We start from the raw sequence: 16,175 nt of genomic DNA on the forward strand, positions 1-16,175 counted from the left end.
CATGGGCAGCTTACACATCTGGAAAGACACCATCAATGCTGAAAGGTATATCCAGGTTCTAGAGCAACATATGCTCCCATCCAGACGACGTCTCTTTCAGGGAAGACCTTGCATTTTCCAACATGACAATGCCAAACCACATACTGCATCAATTACAGCATCATGGCTGTGTAGAAGAAGGGTCCGGGTACTGAACTGGCCAGCCTGCAGTCCAGATCTTTCACCCATAGAAAACATTTGGCGCATCATAAAACGGAAGATACGACAAAAAAGACCTAAGACAGTTGAGCAACTGGAATCCTACATTAGACAAGAATGGGTTAACATTCCTATCCCTAAACTTGAGCAACTTGTCTCCTCAGTCCCCAGACGTTTACAGACTGTTGTAAAGAGAAAAGGGGATGTCTCACAGTGGTAAACATGGCCTTGTCCCAACTTTTTTGAGATGTGTTGTTGTCATGAAATTTAAAATCACCTAATTTTTCTCTTTAAATGATACATTTTCTCAGTTTAAACATTTGATATGTCCTCTATGTTCTATTCTGAATAAAATATGGAATTTTGAAACTTCCACATCATTGCATTCCGTTTTTATTTACAATTTGTACTTTGTCCCAACTTTTTTGGAATCAGGGTTGTATATAGCTAAATAACTAAAGCCTTTTGTGTTCATTGACATGCTTGTAATACTTTAAATTTCCTTTTAAGGCATGGCTTTCTGGAGGAATTCTTGGGGGAAAAAAACTGCAGAATTTATTTAGAATTATTTGTTGTTAAAATGGTGCAATTCCATATAAAAAAAAACACATAATTAAGCTGCACATGTTTGTTTGATGGTTATGCTTTTCTTCATCTTTTTCAAAACTTAAACACTTGTTTTGGATTTATATCCTGCCACTTTAATTGCATTCTTTAGAATGAAGAAATTAGAATATGTTTATAATTAAGAATTTGTGTCTACTTATTATAGAATACTGCAAAAATATGAGAAAATAAATGAGTAATGTAATATTACTTGATTGTGATGCCAAATGTTTTGCTTTGAAGGCTTCACAATGAATCTTCCTTAGTTTTAGCCTGGCAAGCCAGACTAAATGTGAATATTTGCCACTCGTAGGCAAAAATATTTTTGGCCGCTAGGCGGGTGGGTCTAGTTTACTAGGCGACCTTAGTTTGCCACCTTTAACATGTTCAGTGTTGCCACCTAGTGGAGAGAAGAGATATTGTCTATATTGATATCTGAATTTACTAGGGAAAAACAAGTTCGGCCAATTGATTTGCTACCTAGGTCAATTTACTTCAGTCCTCTGGACATTTATGGTCCGTGTAAACATAACGGGGGAAAATTGCCCCCCCTGAAAAAAAATTCAGGAGCCGCCACTGTACAACAGTCACCTGTGATCCACGATGTGCTGATTCACAGTTAGTGCAAAAGAAAGCCATGAACATATACTGTTACACCTGTAGCTGGTCGATCACGTTTTGCTGGAAGGTTGTGATAAGAACAGTTGGAGTATTCTGTCTGAAATAAATGTGAAATTACCTGAAAGGTAGGTTTGCTCATCGGGGGTAAATTAGGGATAAAATCAGCTCATGTTTCAAGTTTTAAATTTTCCGTGAAGTTGCTTTGCGACAATGTCTGTTAAAAGCGCTATACAAATAAACTTAATTAATAACCTGATGTGTTTATTTGCTCTTAGATCATTCGTGTCCAGTCTCCAGAGGGGATGAAGAAAATCACTTCAACCAAGCGTGAGACTGCGGCAGCTTTTCTGAAGAAGGTGTGAATCACACATACGCATGCATGCACACAACACGCACTAAAAACACAGAAGAGCTGATCTGGCAATACTTAGAACTGATTTCTGTTCTCTTTGAGTTTCAGTGCTCTTCTGTAGGAAATCCCTAAAACGACAACACACGTTCATAGTCTGTATAATGACTCGTAAATATAATCGAAATAAAACACACTGATTTTCCTGTTCGTTTTGACAGGACAGACTGAGCAAGAGCGCAATAAGTCTTGAATTACACTACCGTTCAAAAGTTTGGGGTCACCCAGACAATTTTGTGTTTTCCATGAAAAGTCACACTTTTATTTACCACCATAAGGTGTAAAATGAATAGAAAATCTAGTCAAGACATTTTTCTGGCCATTTTGAGCATTTAATCGACCCCACAAATGTGATGCTCCAGAAACTCAATCTGCTCAAAGGAAGGTCAGTTTTATAGCTTCTCTAAAGAGCTCAACTGTTTTCAGCTGTGCTAACATGATTGTACAAGGGTTTTCTAATCATCCATTAGCCTTCTGAGGCAATGAGCAAACACATTGTACCATTAGAACACTGGAGTGAGAGTTGCTGGAAATGGGCCTCTATACACCTATGGAGATATTGCACCAAAAACCAGACATTTGCAGCTAGAATAGTCATTTACCACATTAGCAATGTATAGAGTGGATTTCTGATTAGTTTAAAGTGATCTTCATTGAAAAGAACAGTGCTTTTCTTTCAAAAATAAGGACATTTCAAAGTGACCCCAAACTTTTGAACGGTAGTGTAGGTGTCAAATAACACTACGTTCAGACTGCAACCTGAAACGACCCATATCCGATTTGTTGTGAAATCCGATTTTTTTGTCAGGCCGTTCACATTACCAATTATATGAGACTTGTATGCGATCTCCAATATGAACGGAAAACGACCCAAAAGTGTACCGCATGCGCAAATTGACACGTAATAAGCACATCTACGTAATACGTAAACAAAAAAAAGCGCACTCTTCAAGTTTAATGATTTTTTTTTTTGGTTTGTTTAATTATCTGGGTAGTGTTAAAGTGTGAGGTCTCGTGTGTGTTTTTGTTTCTGAACTGAAATGAAAACGTGTAGCCTGGTAACGAGGGTTGACTCCTAAATGTCTCTCTAATTTCTATATAAGTGCACTACATGTTACTAGGAAGTAATGGATTTTTAAACTCTATATAGTGCACTCGAGCTTCAGTAGGCAGTCATTTGGGATACGGACGCTGTATTACCAAACTCTTAATTCAGGCTTAATAATTTGCACATATTTATTTTGTCATATTAATAAACTTTTTCTACATTTTTATAAATATTTATTTAGATTGTTTATAGCCAGCTGAATTCTGCAGCTTCTCTCAGCGCTGGCTCAAGGTGCAGAAACACCAGTGCAGTTTGCTATGGAGATGAGGCGAGACCTGGCGATGTGGTTTTTGTGGCGGTGGCGGAGGAACTCACACAATAATCTGATTAATGTGGGCAGCAGACTAATGAGACCGAAGGTGTCAAATTACTGGAAATTTCCAGAACAATCTTATAATCTTGTAATACAGGATGGTTTAAGTTATAAATCAGTTATAGAAACTGTTTTATTTAATCAGGCTAACAGATCAACATCCAGGTCCCTACCAAATCCACCATTAGCTTGATCAATTCTATAAAAGTCTATTTAAATTCTGAAAACTGTACAAATGTTGTTGTTTTCCACCAAAGCGGCGGGATTAGCCAACGCAGAATAGTGACGTTTGTCTCTTGTTGATGACGTGTAGGTCGCATGAATGCGACCTGTCCGGTCAGACTGCAGTCGCATGTGAAAATATCGGATATGCATCGGATTTAGGACCACATATCCAAACGGCCTGGGTCGCATGTGAAAAAATCGGATCTGTGTCATTCAGATTGTCAATAACAAATCGGATACAGGTCGCATATGGGCAAAAAAATCGGATATGGGTCGTTTCAGGGTGCAGTCTGAACGCAGTCTAAGTGTTAATGTGCATCGGATGCCGAAATGCTTGGACCTTTTTTACTTATCTGCACGTTCATGACATTCATGGTTCATTATCAGCTACATGACCTGATTGTGGATTGTTCCAGAATTGTCCCACATATCACTGAAAGCAGCGGCTGCAGCATTTTCATAGATCCCTGCAGGACTTTGCTTCACATCACACTATACTGTATTTTATCATCATTTTTCTTACTATTCTACTCTTGTTTGTCAGTATTCTCCTAGTCTAACTGGATGTCGCTATGAGAACAGCACTCTTGACATTTCCAGCAGCTCAGAGAGCTTAGTTTAGCTCCTGTGTGCTTCCAGGAGCCATGTTCACTACTGATTTATTGATGAGAACTCGGTCCGCTTTCTGAGCTCTGCACAGCCGAGTCACAGAAACACAAAAAAAAACGTATCTTAGCAAGGGACTTCATGGCATGCTGTTGCGTCCACGCACTCCCAGTGAGGCTTGCTAACAAAGAGGATTTGCTCGCCCCCTCGCTCTGTAATATGATCAGCTCACTTGTTATGAGACAACAAGTGCACAGTTCTGAAAAATGCAGCACTGAAGCAGAACAGTCCCACACAGCTCATTAGTCTGTTCTCGATGACGACTTCATCTTTATTAAATATTTCACAATTATTCCACTAAATCAAGTCGTACATGAGCTGATAGCCGACGAGGCACGTAGCTCCGGGTAGGTTATAAGCCATGTACGACGAGATTGAGTGGAATAACTGTTTTATTCTATCCACGTTCGCTGGATTTTGACAAACGGCTCCCACCCACCCCCAATTCAATAAATAAAAAGTTTATGCAAAACGTCCGACAAAATCATTTCCGCTGAAGCGGACTTCTTAAAAACCTATCGATGGCTGCACGAATTGACTTTACCCTGTGTCCGAAATCGCTCACTCGTTCACTACTTCCGACTCCCGATCTAAGGAATTACTGTGTAGAGGACTATACAGTGGTGCTTGAAAGTTTGTGAACCCTTTAGAATTTTCTCTATTTCTGCATAAATATGATCTAAAACATCATCAGATTTTCACACAAGTCCTAAAAGTAGATCAAGAGAACCCAGTTAAACAAATGAGACAAAAATATTATACTTGGTCATTTATTTATTGAGGAAAATGATCCAATATTACATATCTGTGAATGGCAAAAGTATGTGAACCTTTAGGATTAGCAGTTGATTTGAAGGTGCAATTAGAGTCAGGTGTTTTCAATCAATGGGATGACAATCAGGTGTGAGTGGGCACCCTGTTTTATTTAAAGAACAGGGATCGATCAAAGTCTGATCTTCTCAACACGTTTGTGGAAGTGTATCATGGCACAAACAAAGGAGATTTCTGAGGACCTCAGAAAAAGCGTTGTTGATGCTCATCAGGCTGGAAAAGGTTACAAAACCATCTCTAAAGAGTTTGGACTCCACCAATCCACAGTCAGACAGATTGTGTACAAATGAAGGAAATTCAAGACCATTGTTACCCTCCCCAGGAGTGGGCGACCAACAAAGATCACTCCAAGAGCAAGACGTGTAATAGTCGGCGAGGTCACAAAGGACCCCAGGGTAACTTCTAAGCAACTGAAGGCCTCTCTCACATTGGCTAATGTTCGTGAGTCCACGAACATTAGGAGAACACTGAACAACAATGGTGTGCATGGCAGGGTTGCAAGGAGAAAGCCACTGCTCTCCAAAAAGAACACTGCTGCTTGTCTGCAGTTTGCAAAAGATCACATGAACAAGCCAGAAGGCTATTGGAAAAATGTTTTGTGGATGGATGAGACCAAAATAGAACTTTCTGGTTTAAATGAGAAGCATTATGTTTGGAGAAAGGAAAACACTGCATTCCAGCATAAGAACCTTATCCCATCTGTGAAACATGTTGGTGATAGTATCATGGTTTGGACCTGTTTTGCTGCATCTGGGCCAGGACGGCTTGCCATCATTGATGGAACAATGAATTTTGAATTATACCAGCAAATTCTAAAGGAAAATGTCAGGACATCTGTCCATGAACTGAATCTCAAGAGAAGGTGGGTCATGCAGCAAAACAACGACCCTAAGCACACAAGTCGTTCTACCAAAGAATGGTTAAAGAAGAATAAAGTTAATGTTTTGGAATGGCCAAGTCAAAGTCCTGACCTTAATCCAATCGAAATGTTGTGGAAGGACCTGAAGCGAGCAGTTCATGTGAGGAAACCCACCAACATCCCAGAGTTGAAGCTGTTCTGTACGGAGGAACGGGCTAAAATTCCTCCAAGCCGGTGTGCAGGACTGATCAACAGTTACCGGGAACGTTTAGTTGCAGTTATTGCTGCACAAGGGGGTCACAGCAGATACTGAAAGCAAAGGTTCACATACTTTTGCCACTCACAGATATGTAATATTGGCTCATTTTCCTCAATAAATAAATTACCAAGTATAATATTTTTGTCTCATGTGTTTAACTGGGTTCTCTTTATCTACTTTTAGGACTTGTGTGAAAATCTGATGATGTTTTAGGTCATATTTATGCAGAAATATAGAAAATTCTAAAGGGTTCACAAACTTTCAAGCACCACTGTATGGTGAGCTCATTGGTAAAATGAAAAAATGCTTTCAGACACTAGTCCGTCGCGCTGGTATTTACGTCATTACTGTCGCACAATTAAAACGTGCCAGATCAGTCGGCTGGTGAGTTTTCAAAATAATAAACACATGCATGTATTTTTGTGATAAATCCATATTATACTGAGCGTATTTCCCACATTAATCAATACAAAGTACCTGCATCTTTCAGTTCTTTTAAATCAAGGCTGAATACTTTCTTCTTTGCCGCTGCCTTTTATTAAATCAAATTTGAGACTTTTAATTTGATTTCTTTCAGTGCAACCGCAATGCATGATGGGATATATTGCTTTGGTTAGTGACCATCAGTTTTACACTACTTTTCGTGCATTGTGGGATACTTTGAGTGCACTATATAGGGTGTAAATAATCCTCACTAAGGTTTCGGACAGCACTACAAAATGGCGTCCTCACTATATAGTGAGTAGGGAGCGATTTTGGACACAGGGTTAGTGTTGTTTTTTGTCGAAAGTGCTGTCATGCCGAGGTATAGCATAGCTTTAGACATTTAATTCTTTCTTGGACGTTTCAGTGATGTAATTTTCAAACTTCTGTGAGCTTTTGAACCAGTCTAAAAAAAAAAAATTAAACAAACGGGCAAAATGACTAGCAATTTGTGAAAAATGCTGCTATAATAATTTCTTGAAAAAAAAAAAAAGATTCGTTCTTACTATCAATTATTTTTTTCGCGTTCCAAATCCTGCGCTCTGATTGGCTGGCGAGCGGGTCCGTATCCTATGATACGGACCCCGCTTATGGACCTTTGGCGACTCGCTTGTTCACAACAACAAACATTGTAGCAATTTTTGTCAACATTTTTTTTTTAATAAGATTTATTTATAAGATTATTAAAAATCTTATAAATTTTTGCCAGCATTTCTCAGGAGAATAGCATTAATTTTACAGCATGGATAGCGATAACGACAGTGTTCACAGCAAAAGCGAGTTTTACTACCCTGAGGAAGAAGAAATAAAAGAAAACATTTCAGGAGAAAGCTAAAAACCTCTAACTTGCTAACGCCGAGCAAAAACAGGGCTGAATCCCGAATGACTCCTGCTTGTATAAATAGGGGACTACATAGGCGGCAAAATGTAGGGGTTTTTTTTTTCCTGCCATGGAAGTGCACTTGTATACCGAGGAGGAAGCCATTTGCATTAGAGCCGTGAATGAGGATTCAAAATGGCGGCTCGCCTCGGCTCGGTTTTCGCTTTCGGGCGCTCTCGTTTTCTGTTAGAATTTGGTAAAGAAAAAAAAAATATATTATTTACCAGCTTAATGTCGGTCCGTATGGTAAAATACCGTGACCTCGGGCCAGAGGGCCTCGCTCAGTACTTTCAAGACCTCGGTCACGGTATTTCACGATACGGACCTCCCAGCTGGTAAATAACACATAGATTTTTTTTTTTTTTCCATTTTGTATTTTTTGAGGGTTTTGTTTTCGTGTAGTTTTTATTTCGTCCTCAGTTGGTTCAGCAACACGCTCCGCCATTTTGTTTTTCTCTACTCATGATATGTGAGCTGATATCCTAGTCGTAGAGTAGCCAGTCAGAGCACACGATTGCTCATATGCAGTGAATGTGGATAGAATAATATTATATATGCGGTGTAGTCGTTGTTTTGGGATAGATTAATATTTGTTGCAGCAAGCAGTGAGAATTGTCAGACACACACAGTCACACGGTTAGTTGAATGCTGATTTCTCTCTGCGGCTTCCAGTTAAATGTAATTTGCATGGATGAAGATCAGCTGTCACATTTAAGTACAGCACAGTGTGAGCTCATTTGTATTGTAACTAATATGCTAGATTAAGTCTCCTTGTGTTTGTATGAGTAAATGCATCTCGGAGGAAGAAGAAGAAGCAGCAGCAGCTTTGCAGGGTCTAATTAAAGATTCATGCACTGCTGTGGAGAGCGAGCGAATCTGCAGATCAATAAAGAGATCATGTTCTGTTATTCCAATAAAAGTGGAGATGGGCTGAGTGATGCGATGCAGTGTCTCATCTAAAGACGTTCTTGCACACCTGGTCTATTTTAAACTCCAGATATTAGACTTTATAATATAAAGCTCAAGTTTGAAGTGATGGCCTTGGGCTCGATGCTTTCCTAATGAAATCTGCCTGGGTTAAACGTGATCTTGCAGCACATCTACGTTTATTGCGGAGTGCACTTGGTTCTGTCGTCGATCCAGAGCTCTGTTCTCTGTGAGATCACACAATTGCATTACAATTGATCCTTTAATGTCCTTTTAAGTCTTTTGCCAGGCCACGTGGAAATCACGGCTAATCTTGTGGCTTGCTTCGTTCATTGACCAATTCTATGCGAGATCATCCTGAAAATATTCAAAATTTAATTTCGGATTAAAGGGGAACTGAAGGCAAATTTTTTTTTTTTAATCAAAATTCTATTTCTCTCATTTTATTAAATATCGGAATGCATGTTTGATCGCTATTTTGTCGCTGCTATAGCAAGTTATGAGTGTTTGAAATATGCTCTGTAATATATCAGTCCATATGTCAAAGCAACGGCCGTAAACGAGATTCGTTGAGACCTGTGCGAGACATCGTAGGATGGAAGTAAAACGTACAGCGGAAATCAAAGCGACCGACATCTGCCAGCATTCCCTGTGTCCGAAATCGCTCACTCGTTCACTACTCCCTACTCCATACTGTATATAAGGAATTACTACATAGAGGGGAAAAAAACGCTTTCGGACACTACTCCTTCACGCTGGTATTTACGTCATTATTGTCGCACAATTAAAACGTGCCAGATCAGTCGGCTGGTGGGTTTTCAAAATAATAAATCCATGCATGTGTTTTTGTGATAAATCCATATTATACTGAGCGTATTTCCCACATTAATCAATACAAAGTACCTGCAGCTTTCAGTTTTTCAAAATCAAGGCTGAATACTTTCTTCTTTGCTGCTGCCTTTTATTAAATCAAATTTGAGACTTTGAATTTGATTTCTTTCAGCGTAGACAGCACTACAAAATGGCGTCCCCATTATATACTGCCCGATATAGTGAGTAGGGAGCAATTTCTGACACAGGGATTGTCAAAAGACGCGCGCGCCGCCTTTCGAACGCTGACATAATCAAGCCGGAAGTTTTGTTTGTTTTGATAGCGATCAGGAAAGTTTGAAAAAAGTCGGCAGTAATCGTCATTTAAACTCGTTTTTGTGCAATATTTCATTTGGGGAAACAGTTTTCAAAATGGCGGCACTGACACTTGATGTTTCGAAGTCTCGCACAAGTCTCGTGAAGATCGCGCGGATAAGCGACGCCTGCCGTGGACCAAACGAACCAAATTCAACGCGGCTAAAAACCGAATAGGCCGATAAGTATAATATTTAATTGCAATTAGTTGCCAATACGAGTCACGATATAAGGTTACGAAAACCGAAAACGTAATTGAATAACACGTTAATTAAGAAATAAAGCAAGTTTAAAAATGACTTCAGTTCTCCTTTAAGCAGTCAGCTTCTGGTGTATGGCTTTTTGTTTTTTGATTTGCTGAATTGTCAGAGCTGTGAAACTCCAGCTTATGGGTTGTTTCATAATATCTATTGTAATTCCTGTGGTGAGTATGCATCTGTGTGGGTTGTGCTGACTGAGCTGCAGCGCCGGGATTATTGCCAAGCCGCTGCAGTGATTATTTTTTTATTATTATTCCCCCCCCCTTGTTTGTTCTTTCTCACTATTTCACTCAGTCTAAGCAGCGTAGCCTTTATTTCCTGCTTTCCTCCTTTAATCTAGTGATTTGGCGTTTTGAATTTGTAAACCAGACAGGGTGGTTTTGTGACTTTTTTTTTTTTTAATTAAAAATGTCTTGTTTTTGAACTCCATGCTTGTTTTCTGTTTTAAATGAACAAACAGGATAGACTGCATTTTTCTTCTTCTGTCCGTCCCCCCCCCCCCCCCCCCCGAAAGGTTGCTAAAGAGTTTGGTTTCAACTCGAATGGGTTTTCTGTCTACCTGAACCGCAATAAGACAGGCGAGATTGTCTCTCAGAACAAGACCCTTAGTCTGCTTAAAATCAAGTAAGTCTACATGTACATTATGAACCATCAGTATTTTATCACAAACAATTTAATTAGCTGTCCAGTCTGAAGCTACTGTAAGTGCACTATAATGGCTGATTTTGCACAAAGCCCAAGCACAGTTAGACATGGTTATTTTATCCATGCACAGATTAAACCGTATAATCCTCTCTATAATTCAGTCCGATCTTTTTATTTTTTTATAATGTATGTACAGTGAGAGTAAAAAGTATTTGATCCCTTGCTGATTTTGTTGGTTTGCCCACTAATAAAGACATGATCATTCTATACTTTTAATGGTAGATGTATTCTAACATGGAGAGACAGAATATCAAAACAAAAATCCAGAAAATAACTTGAAAGAATATATTTTAATTGATTTGTATTTCATTGAGGGAAATAAGTATTTGATCCCTCTAGCCAAAAGCACTTCATAGCTACTTGGTGGCAAAGCCTTTGTTTGCAAGCACAGCAGACAGACGTTTGTTGTAGTTAACCACAAGGTTAGCACACATATCAGGGGGAATTTTGGCCCACTCTTCTTTGCAGATCCTCTCTAAATCATTAAGGTTGGTGGGCTGTCGCTTGGTAACTCGGACCTTCAACTCCCTCCATAGATTTTCGATTGGATTGAGGTCCGGAGACTGGCTGGGCCACTCCATGACCTTAATGTGGTTCTTCTTGAGCCACTCCTTTGTTGCCTTTGCTGTATGCTTCAGGTCGTTGTCATGTTGGAACACCCAACCACGGCCCATTTTCAACTTCCTGTGCCCTTGGCAGAGAAACACCCCCAAAACATAATGCTTCCACCTCCATGCTTGACGGTGGGCACAGTGTTCCTGGGGTCATAGGCAGCATTTTTCTTCCTCCACACATGACGAGTAGAGTTTAGGCCAAATAGCTCAATTTTGGTCTCGTCTGACAACAGAACCTTCTCCCAATCACTTTGTACATCTTTGAGGTGATCATTGGCATACTTTAGGTGGGCCTCCACATGTGCCTTCTTAAGCAGGGGTACCTTTCGGGCACTGCAGGATTTTAATCCATTGCGGCGCAAAGTGTTGCCAGTTGTTTTCCTGGCGACTGTGGTCCCAGCTGCCTTGAGGTCATTCACTAACTCCCGCTATGTGGTTGCAGGCCGATTTCTCACAGTTCTCATGATCATTGCCACCCCACGAGGTGAAATCTTCTGTGGAGCACCAGACCGAGGTCTATTGATGGTCACGTTATACTTCTTAAATTTTCTCGCAATTGCACCAATGGTTGTTACTTTAATACCCAGCATCTTGCTAATGTTTTTGTAGCCCATTCCAGATTTGTGCAGGTTAACAATCCTGTCTCTGAGGTCCTGAGAGAGTTCTTTGGTCTTACCCATGTTGGAGGGTTTGGAATCTGTCTGATTCTGTGAACAGGTGTCTTTCATACAGGTGATTAGTTAGAACAGGCGTCTTCAATTCAGGTAACGGGTTGATTGGGAGCGTCTAACTGGTCTGTGAAAGCCAGAACTCCTAATGCATACTAGGGGATCAAATACTTATTTCCCTCAGTGAAATACAAATCAATTAATATATATTCTTTAAAGTTATTTTCTGGATTTTCGTTTTGATATTCTGTCTCTCCATGTTAGAATACATTTACCATTAAAAGTAGAGAATGATCATGTCTTTATTAGTGGGCAAACCAACAAAATCATCAAGGGATCAAATACTTTTTACTCTCACTGTATGTTAAGATGGCTTTTATTGGACATGATATTTTTTTAATGCTTTTTCCCCAGAATATTATATTTAATATTTATTTATCATCTAAAAAGAAGTGAAAATTTCCACTCCAGCACCATTATAGCCCCATTCTGCTTTTCTGTGCTTTTAAGATTTTTTAAAAATGATTTATTCTGTCCATTTTTCTCTCTCGTTACATTTCCATTCACTTTTCCTTTCCAGGCATGGAGACATGCTTTTTCTCTTCCCGTCATCAGCCGGTCCCTCCAGTGAGAACATGGACACAGCACAGCCTCACTCTTCTCTCTCTTCTTCCTCCTCATCCTCCTTGTCCCGTTCACACTCGGCACCACAAATCCAAGAGGATGAGATTGATCAGTATCTGGCCAAGCAGGATGGCAAGATATATAGAAACCGAGATCCCCAGCTGTGAGTCAGCCTTCTGCTTTCTGAGCTTTCTTTCTTTTTTTTTTTCTGGGTTACTTTTATGTTCTCAGCGTGTGCGCGCAGTATAGGTTTCGCTCAGTGGTTGAAATTGTACACGTGTGTGTGTATTTTTAGATGCCGGCACGGTCCCATGGGGAAATGTGTTCACTGTGTACCTTTAGAGGTAAGAACATGGATGTGAGAGTTCTTGGCTTTCTTCAAATGATTGTTGGGAAGTATTTCACACTTGAGTCATGGCGTTTTAAAAAAACAAATACAAAGAAAATGATATCCTGTAAATGACAAAGGTGTCAGAATGTAACCTCTTTGTTAAAAATGCAAATGTGGTGTTCTCATATAGTATAATTTTTTTTTTTAAATATATGTACATCTTTGACAGCCTTTTGATGAAGACTACCTGAATCATCTCGATCCACCTGTAAAACACATGTCGTTCCACGCCTACATCCGCAAACTGACCGGTGGAGCAGACAAGTGAGTGTTCTTTGAAGGTTTTGACTATAATTATGATGTTTATATATAAAAATATTAATAATTCAGGGCTTCTGGAAGTTCTGCTTTCAAGGTGCATAACTCCCTTTTTTTTTTTTTTTTATTCCTTACTTGTCCAATTAACCTGAAAGATATGTAGAGCGGCGGCACGGTGGTGTAGTGGTTAGCGCTGTCGCCTCACAGCAAGAAGGTCCTGGGTTCGAGCCCCGGGGCCGGCGAGGGCCTTTCTGTGCGGAGTTTGCATGTTCTCCCCGTGTCCGCGTGGGTTTCCTCCGGGTGCTCCGGTTTCCCCCACAGTCCAAAGACATGCAGGTTAGGTTAACTGGTGACGCTAAATTGACCGTGAGTGTGAGTGTGAATGGTTGTCTGTGTCTATGTGTCAGCCCTGTGATGACCTGGCGACTTGTCCAGGGTGTACCCCGCCTTTCGCCCGTAGTCAGCTGGGATAGGCTCCAGCTTGCCTGCGACCCTGTAGAAGGATAAAGCGGCTAGAGATAATGAGATGAGAGATATGTAGAGCATGATTTAAAAAAAAAAAACACACACACACAATGGTTTAAGCCATTGTCTCTGCAAAAGTGTATTGAGTTACTGATAAAACCTATTTGGGAAAATTGACTTCCGTTTCGGAATGCTTGTTTGTGTTTGAATACACTTCCTGTCAGGAAAGGCACGCTGGAGGCAGATACAAATGCGGAGCAGTTCAAAGGCATGAACCAACTTGAACATGATCCTGGAAAAGATAATATCATGAAACAAGGTCAAGAGCATGTAACTTGGGGGGGGGTTCATATTTTTAAAGCAAAGCAAGACCAAAAGACAGACCAAGCTCAGGCTTGTGTTCATGAACTAATGATTACACCAGAGAGGAACCATCAGGGCCTTCTAGGCCTTCAGAGAAGGCCCAAACATATTAGCATTTCAGATTACGTATTTAATTTCTTTCCTTCTTTCATCATTTCATGATAATTATTCTCTTCTTATTCTAATTTGGCCTCACTTTCTATCAAATTTGCTTCAGAAATGAAAGGGTTACTGTCCTGAAAACACATTAAAAGAGAATTATCCAATCAGATTGTTTGTTGTCTCTAGGCTGAGAAGAGTTTAGAGCTGCTCACTCATTGGTTAGGACTTCATTGCTGGGACCGAATAGCCTGGGCCCGCCCATCCTAAGCGTGACGCAACACGAGGGCCTGTTGCGAGCTTAGTCTGGCCAGGCAAGCTATCTACAGCTCTTCCAAGCTCCCGAAAAATCGGGAACCAATCAACTTTGAGCATCTCCAACGGCCCTGGGTAGAGGCGTGTTCAAGGCAGTGACGTAGTAGAACTGCAACCGGAAGCCATAGATTGTTTACAGAATCTATGCCGGAAGCGCTTCATTCACGCTTCCGCATCTATTACGCATAGATGCTGTACTGAAAGCATTCAATGGGAAGTTCTCATTAAAAACGGAGCAAAGAGCAGCCCTGGAGGTATTTATTGAAAGGAAGGACGTTTTCGCCTTGCTCCCGACCGGCTTCGGTAAGAGTTTAATCTACCAGTTAGCCCCGTCGCGTCGCATACGTCAGAGGAAAGAGTGATGTGATTGGTTTAAGCTTCGTCACAGCCTTTTCTGGCTTCGACCAGTAGCAAACTGAGGCATTTCAGGGAGGCGGGTCAACCACGGGCTCTGGGAAACGGTTGGGCTTAATATCTTGGCCAGACCAATAGCTCGGAGAGCTTTGTCGCGTTAGCCAGACTAGGGACCGAAGGCCATGGCAGTGTGTGTGTATATACAGTATGTGTGTGTAGGAAGTGACAGATGAATAAACAGATTTTGTTTTATAGTAGGAGGGACCAAAAATTTATCGCCCTAGGCCTTCTTGAAGGCCAACGTGAGATTAACCACGAGTCAGCGCAGCAGTGAAGTCGCCTTCCAGCCAGTGTAGCGTTCATCAGTAGTGTTAGCAAATGCTAATAAAGCAGTCAAGCGAGTGCTATTGAGAAAAAGTAGCACAGGCTAACGACCGAAGATTTCTGTCTCCAGACTCTTCTTCCACGCTGCACGCTTGCTACAGTATTTTTCACTCAGACTTAAGTATTAATTTCCCTGTATCATTTACTTAGTTATGTTTAAAATCAACAGCGGCAACAACACACAACGGAGCGACCTGGCAGCCTGCCGCTAATCCTTTGCCCTGTTGCTTTTTTGGTGTGTTTGGCTAAGTTTTGGCTGAGCTGAAGGCTCAGCTCTAATAGTAACGGTTCACCTCTGGATTACACAAACTTGAAAACAGATGCGTGTCTTTAAAAGGCATATCACGGGTAAATTCAGGAGCAAGATCAATGTAATTCTCCTATTTTATATTAAACTTTGGTCATTGCGCAATACCAGAAAAATTCAGTTGAAATCAAGCCATTTGAGGCGAATTGGTCCGCCTCTGAAAAAACCTGGCATTTGGATTTCCCGGGAAACACTGATTTTCGTGACGTCGCGTGCGGGACACCTCCTTCTGAATCCTACATCAGCGCTGGTTTGTTTATGAGAAAACGACCTGGTGGTTTTCTGCAAATTTCTTCAACGTTATCGCGTAATTATTAAAATGGTTAACAGATGTATCGTAGGAGGGTGTAGCAACACCAATCTTGATGGGATTAGCACTCATCGTTTTCCAAAAGACCGGACAATGAGAGAGAAATGGGAGCGCTTGGTCTACACAGGCTGTGCACTGAAACCGTGCAAAGCTCGCGCAGCCTGCTGGTGCTTCCACAGATAACGTCACGAATCTGGATCCAGACTCCCTTGGGATTTTTCCAGACGTGTTTTGTTATTTTATTTTTTTCTGCTGTAGACAGATGGCCTTGTGCAAAATTACCCTTCTGGATGAGTGTGTAAAGGGACATGCTTTCATATTAAAAAAAACCCCGAAATTGGTCAGAATATGCACTTTAAAGGGCCCATGGCATGGTGGTTTGTTGATGCTTTAAACGGGCTCGTGGAGGTTTCCGGATGTTATATCCGCAGCCTTTCTCAAAATGAACCCTCGGCACGTAGATATAGCCTCCTGGGAGAAAGCCCCAT

The 16,175-nt window shown here is 40.7% G+C and overlaps 1 protein-coding gene across 1 annotated transcript in view; it reads left to right on the forward strand.

Moving 5' to 3' along the window:
* Nucleotides 1–16,175, forward strand: part of nploc4 (NPL4 homolog, ubiquitin recognition factor) — a 63,855-nt gene that overhangs the window by 15,547 nt on the left and 32,133 nt on the right. The window contains exons 2-6 of the mRNA XM_060940237.1: nt 1,701–1,781; nt 10,345–10,454; nt 12,398–12,604; nt 12,737–12,785; nt 13,002–13,096. Of these exons, the coding sequence (XP_060796220.1) occupies nt 1,701–1,781; nt 10,345–10,454; nt 12,398–12,604; nt 12,737–12,785; nt 13,002–13,096 (542 nt within the window). The remainder of the gene's footprint in view (nt 1–1,700; nt 1,782–10,344; nt 10,455–12,397; nt 12,605–12,736; nt 12,786–13,001; nt 13,097–16,175) is intronic.

Source organism: Neoarius graeffei, chromosome 14, assembly GCF_027579695.1.
Source record: "Neoarius graeffei isolate fNeoGra1 chromosome 14, fNeoGra1.pri, whole genome shotgun sequence".
In the NCBI taxonomy this organism is placed as follows: Eukaryota; Metazoa; Chordata; class Actinopteri; order Siluriformes; family Ariidae; genus Neoarius; species Neoarius graeffei.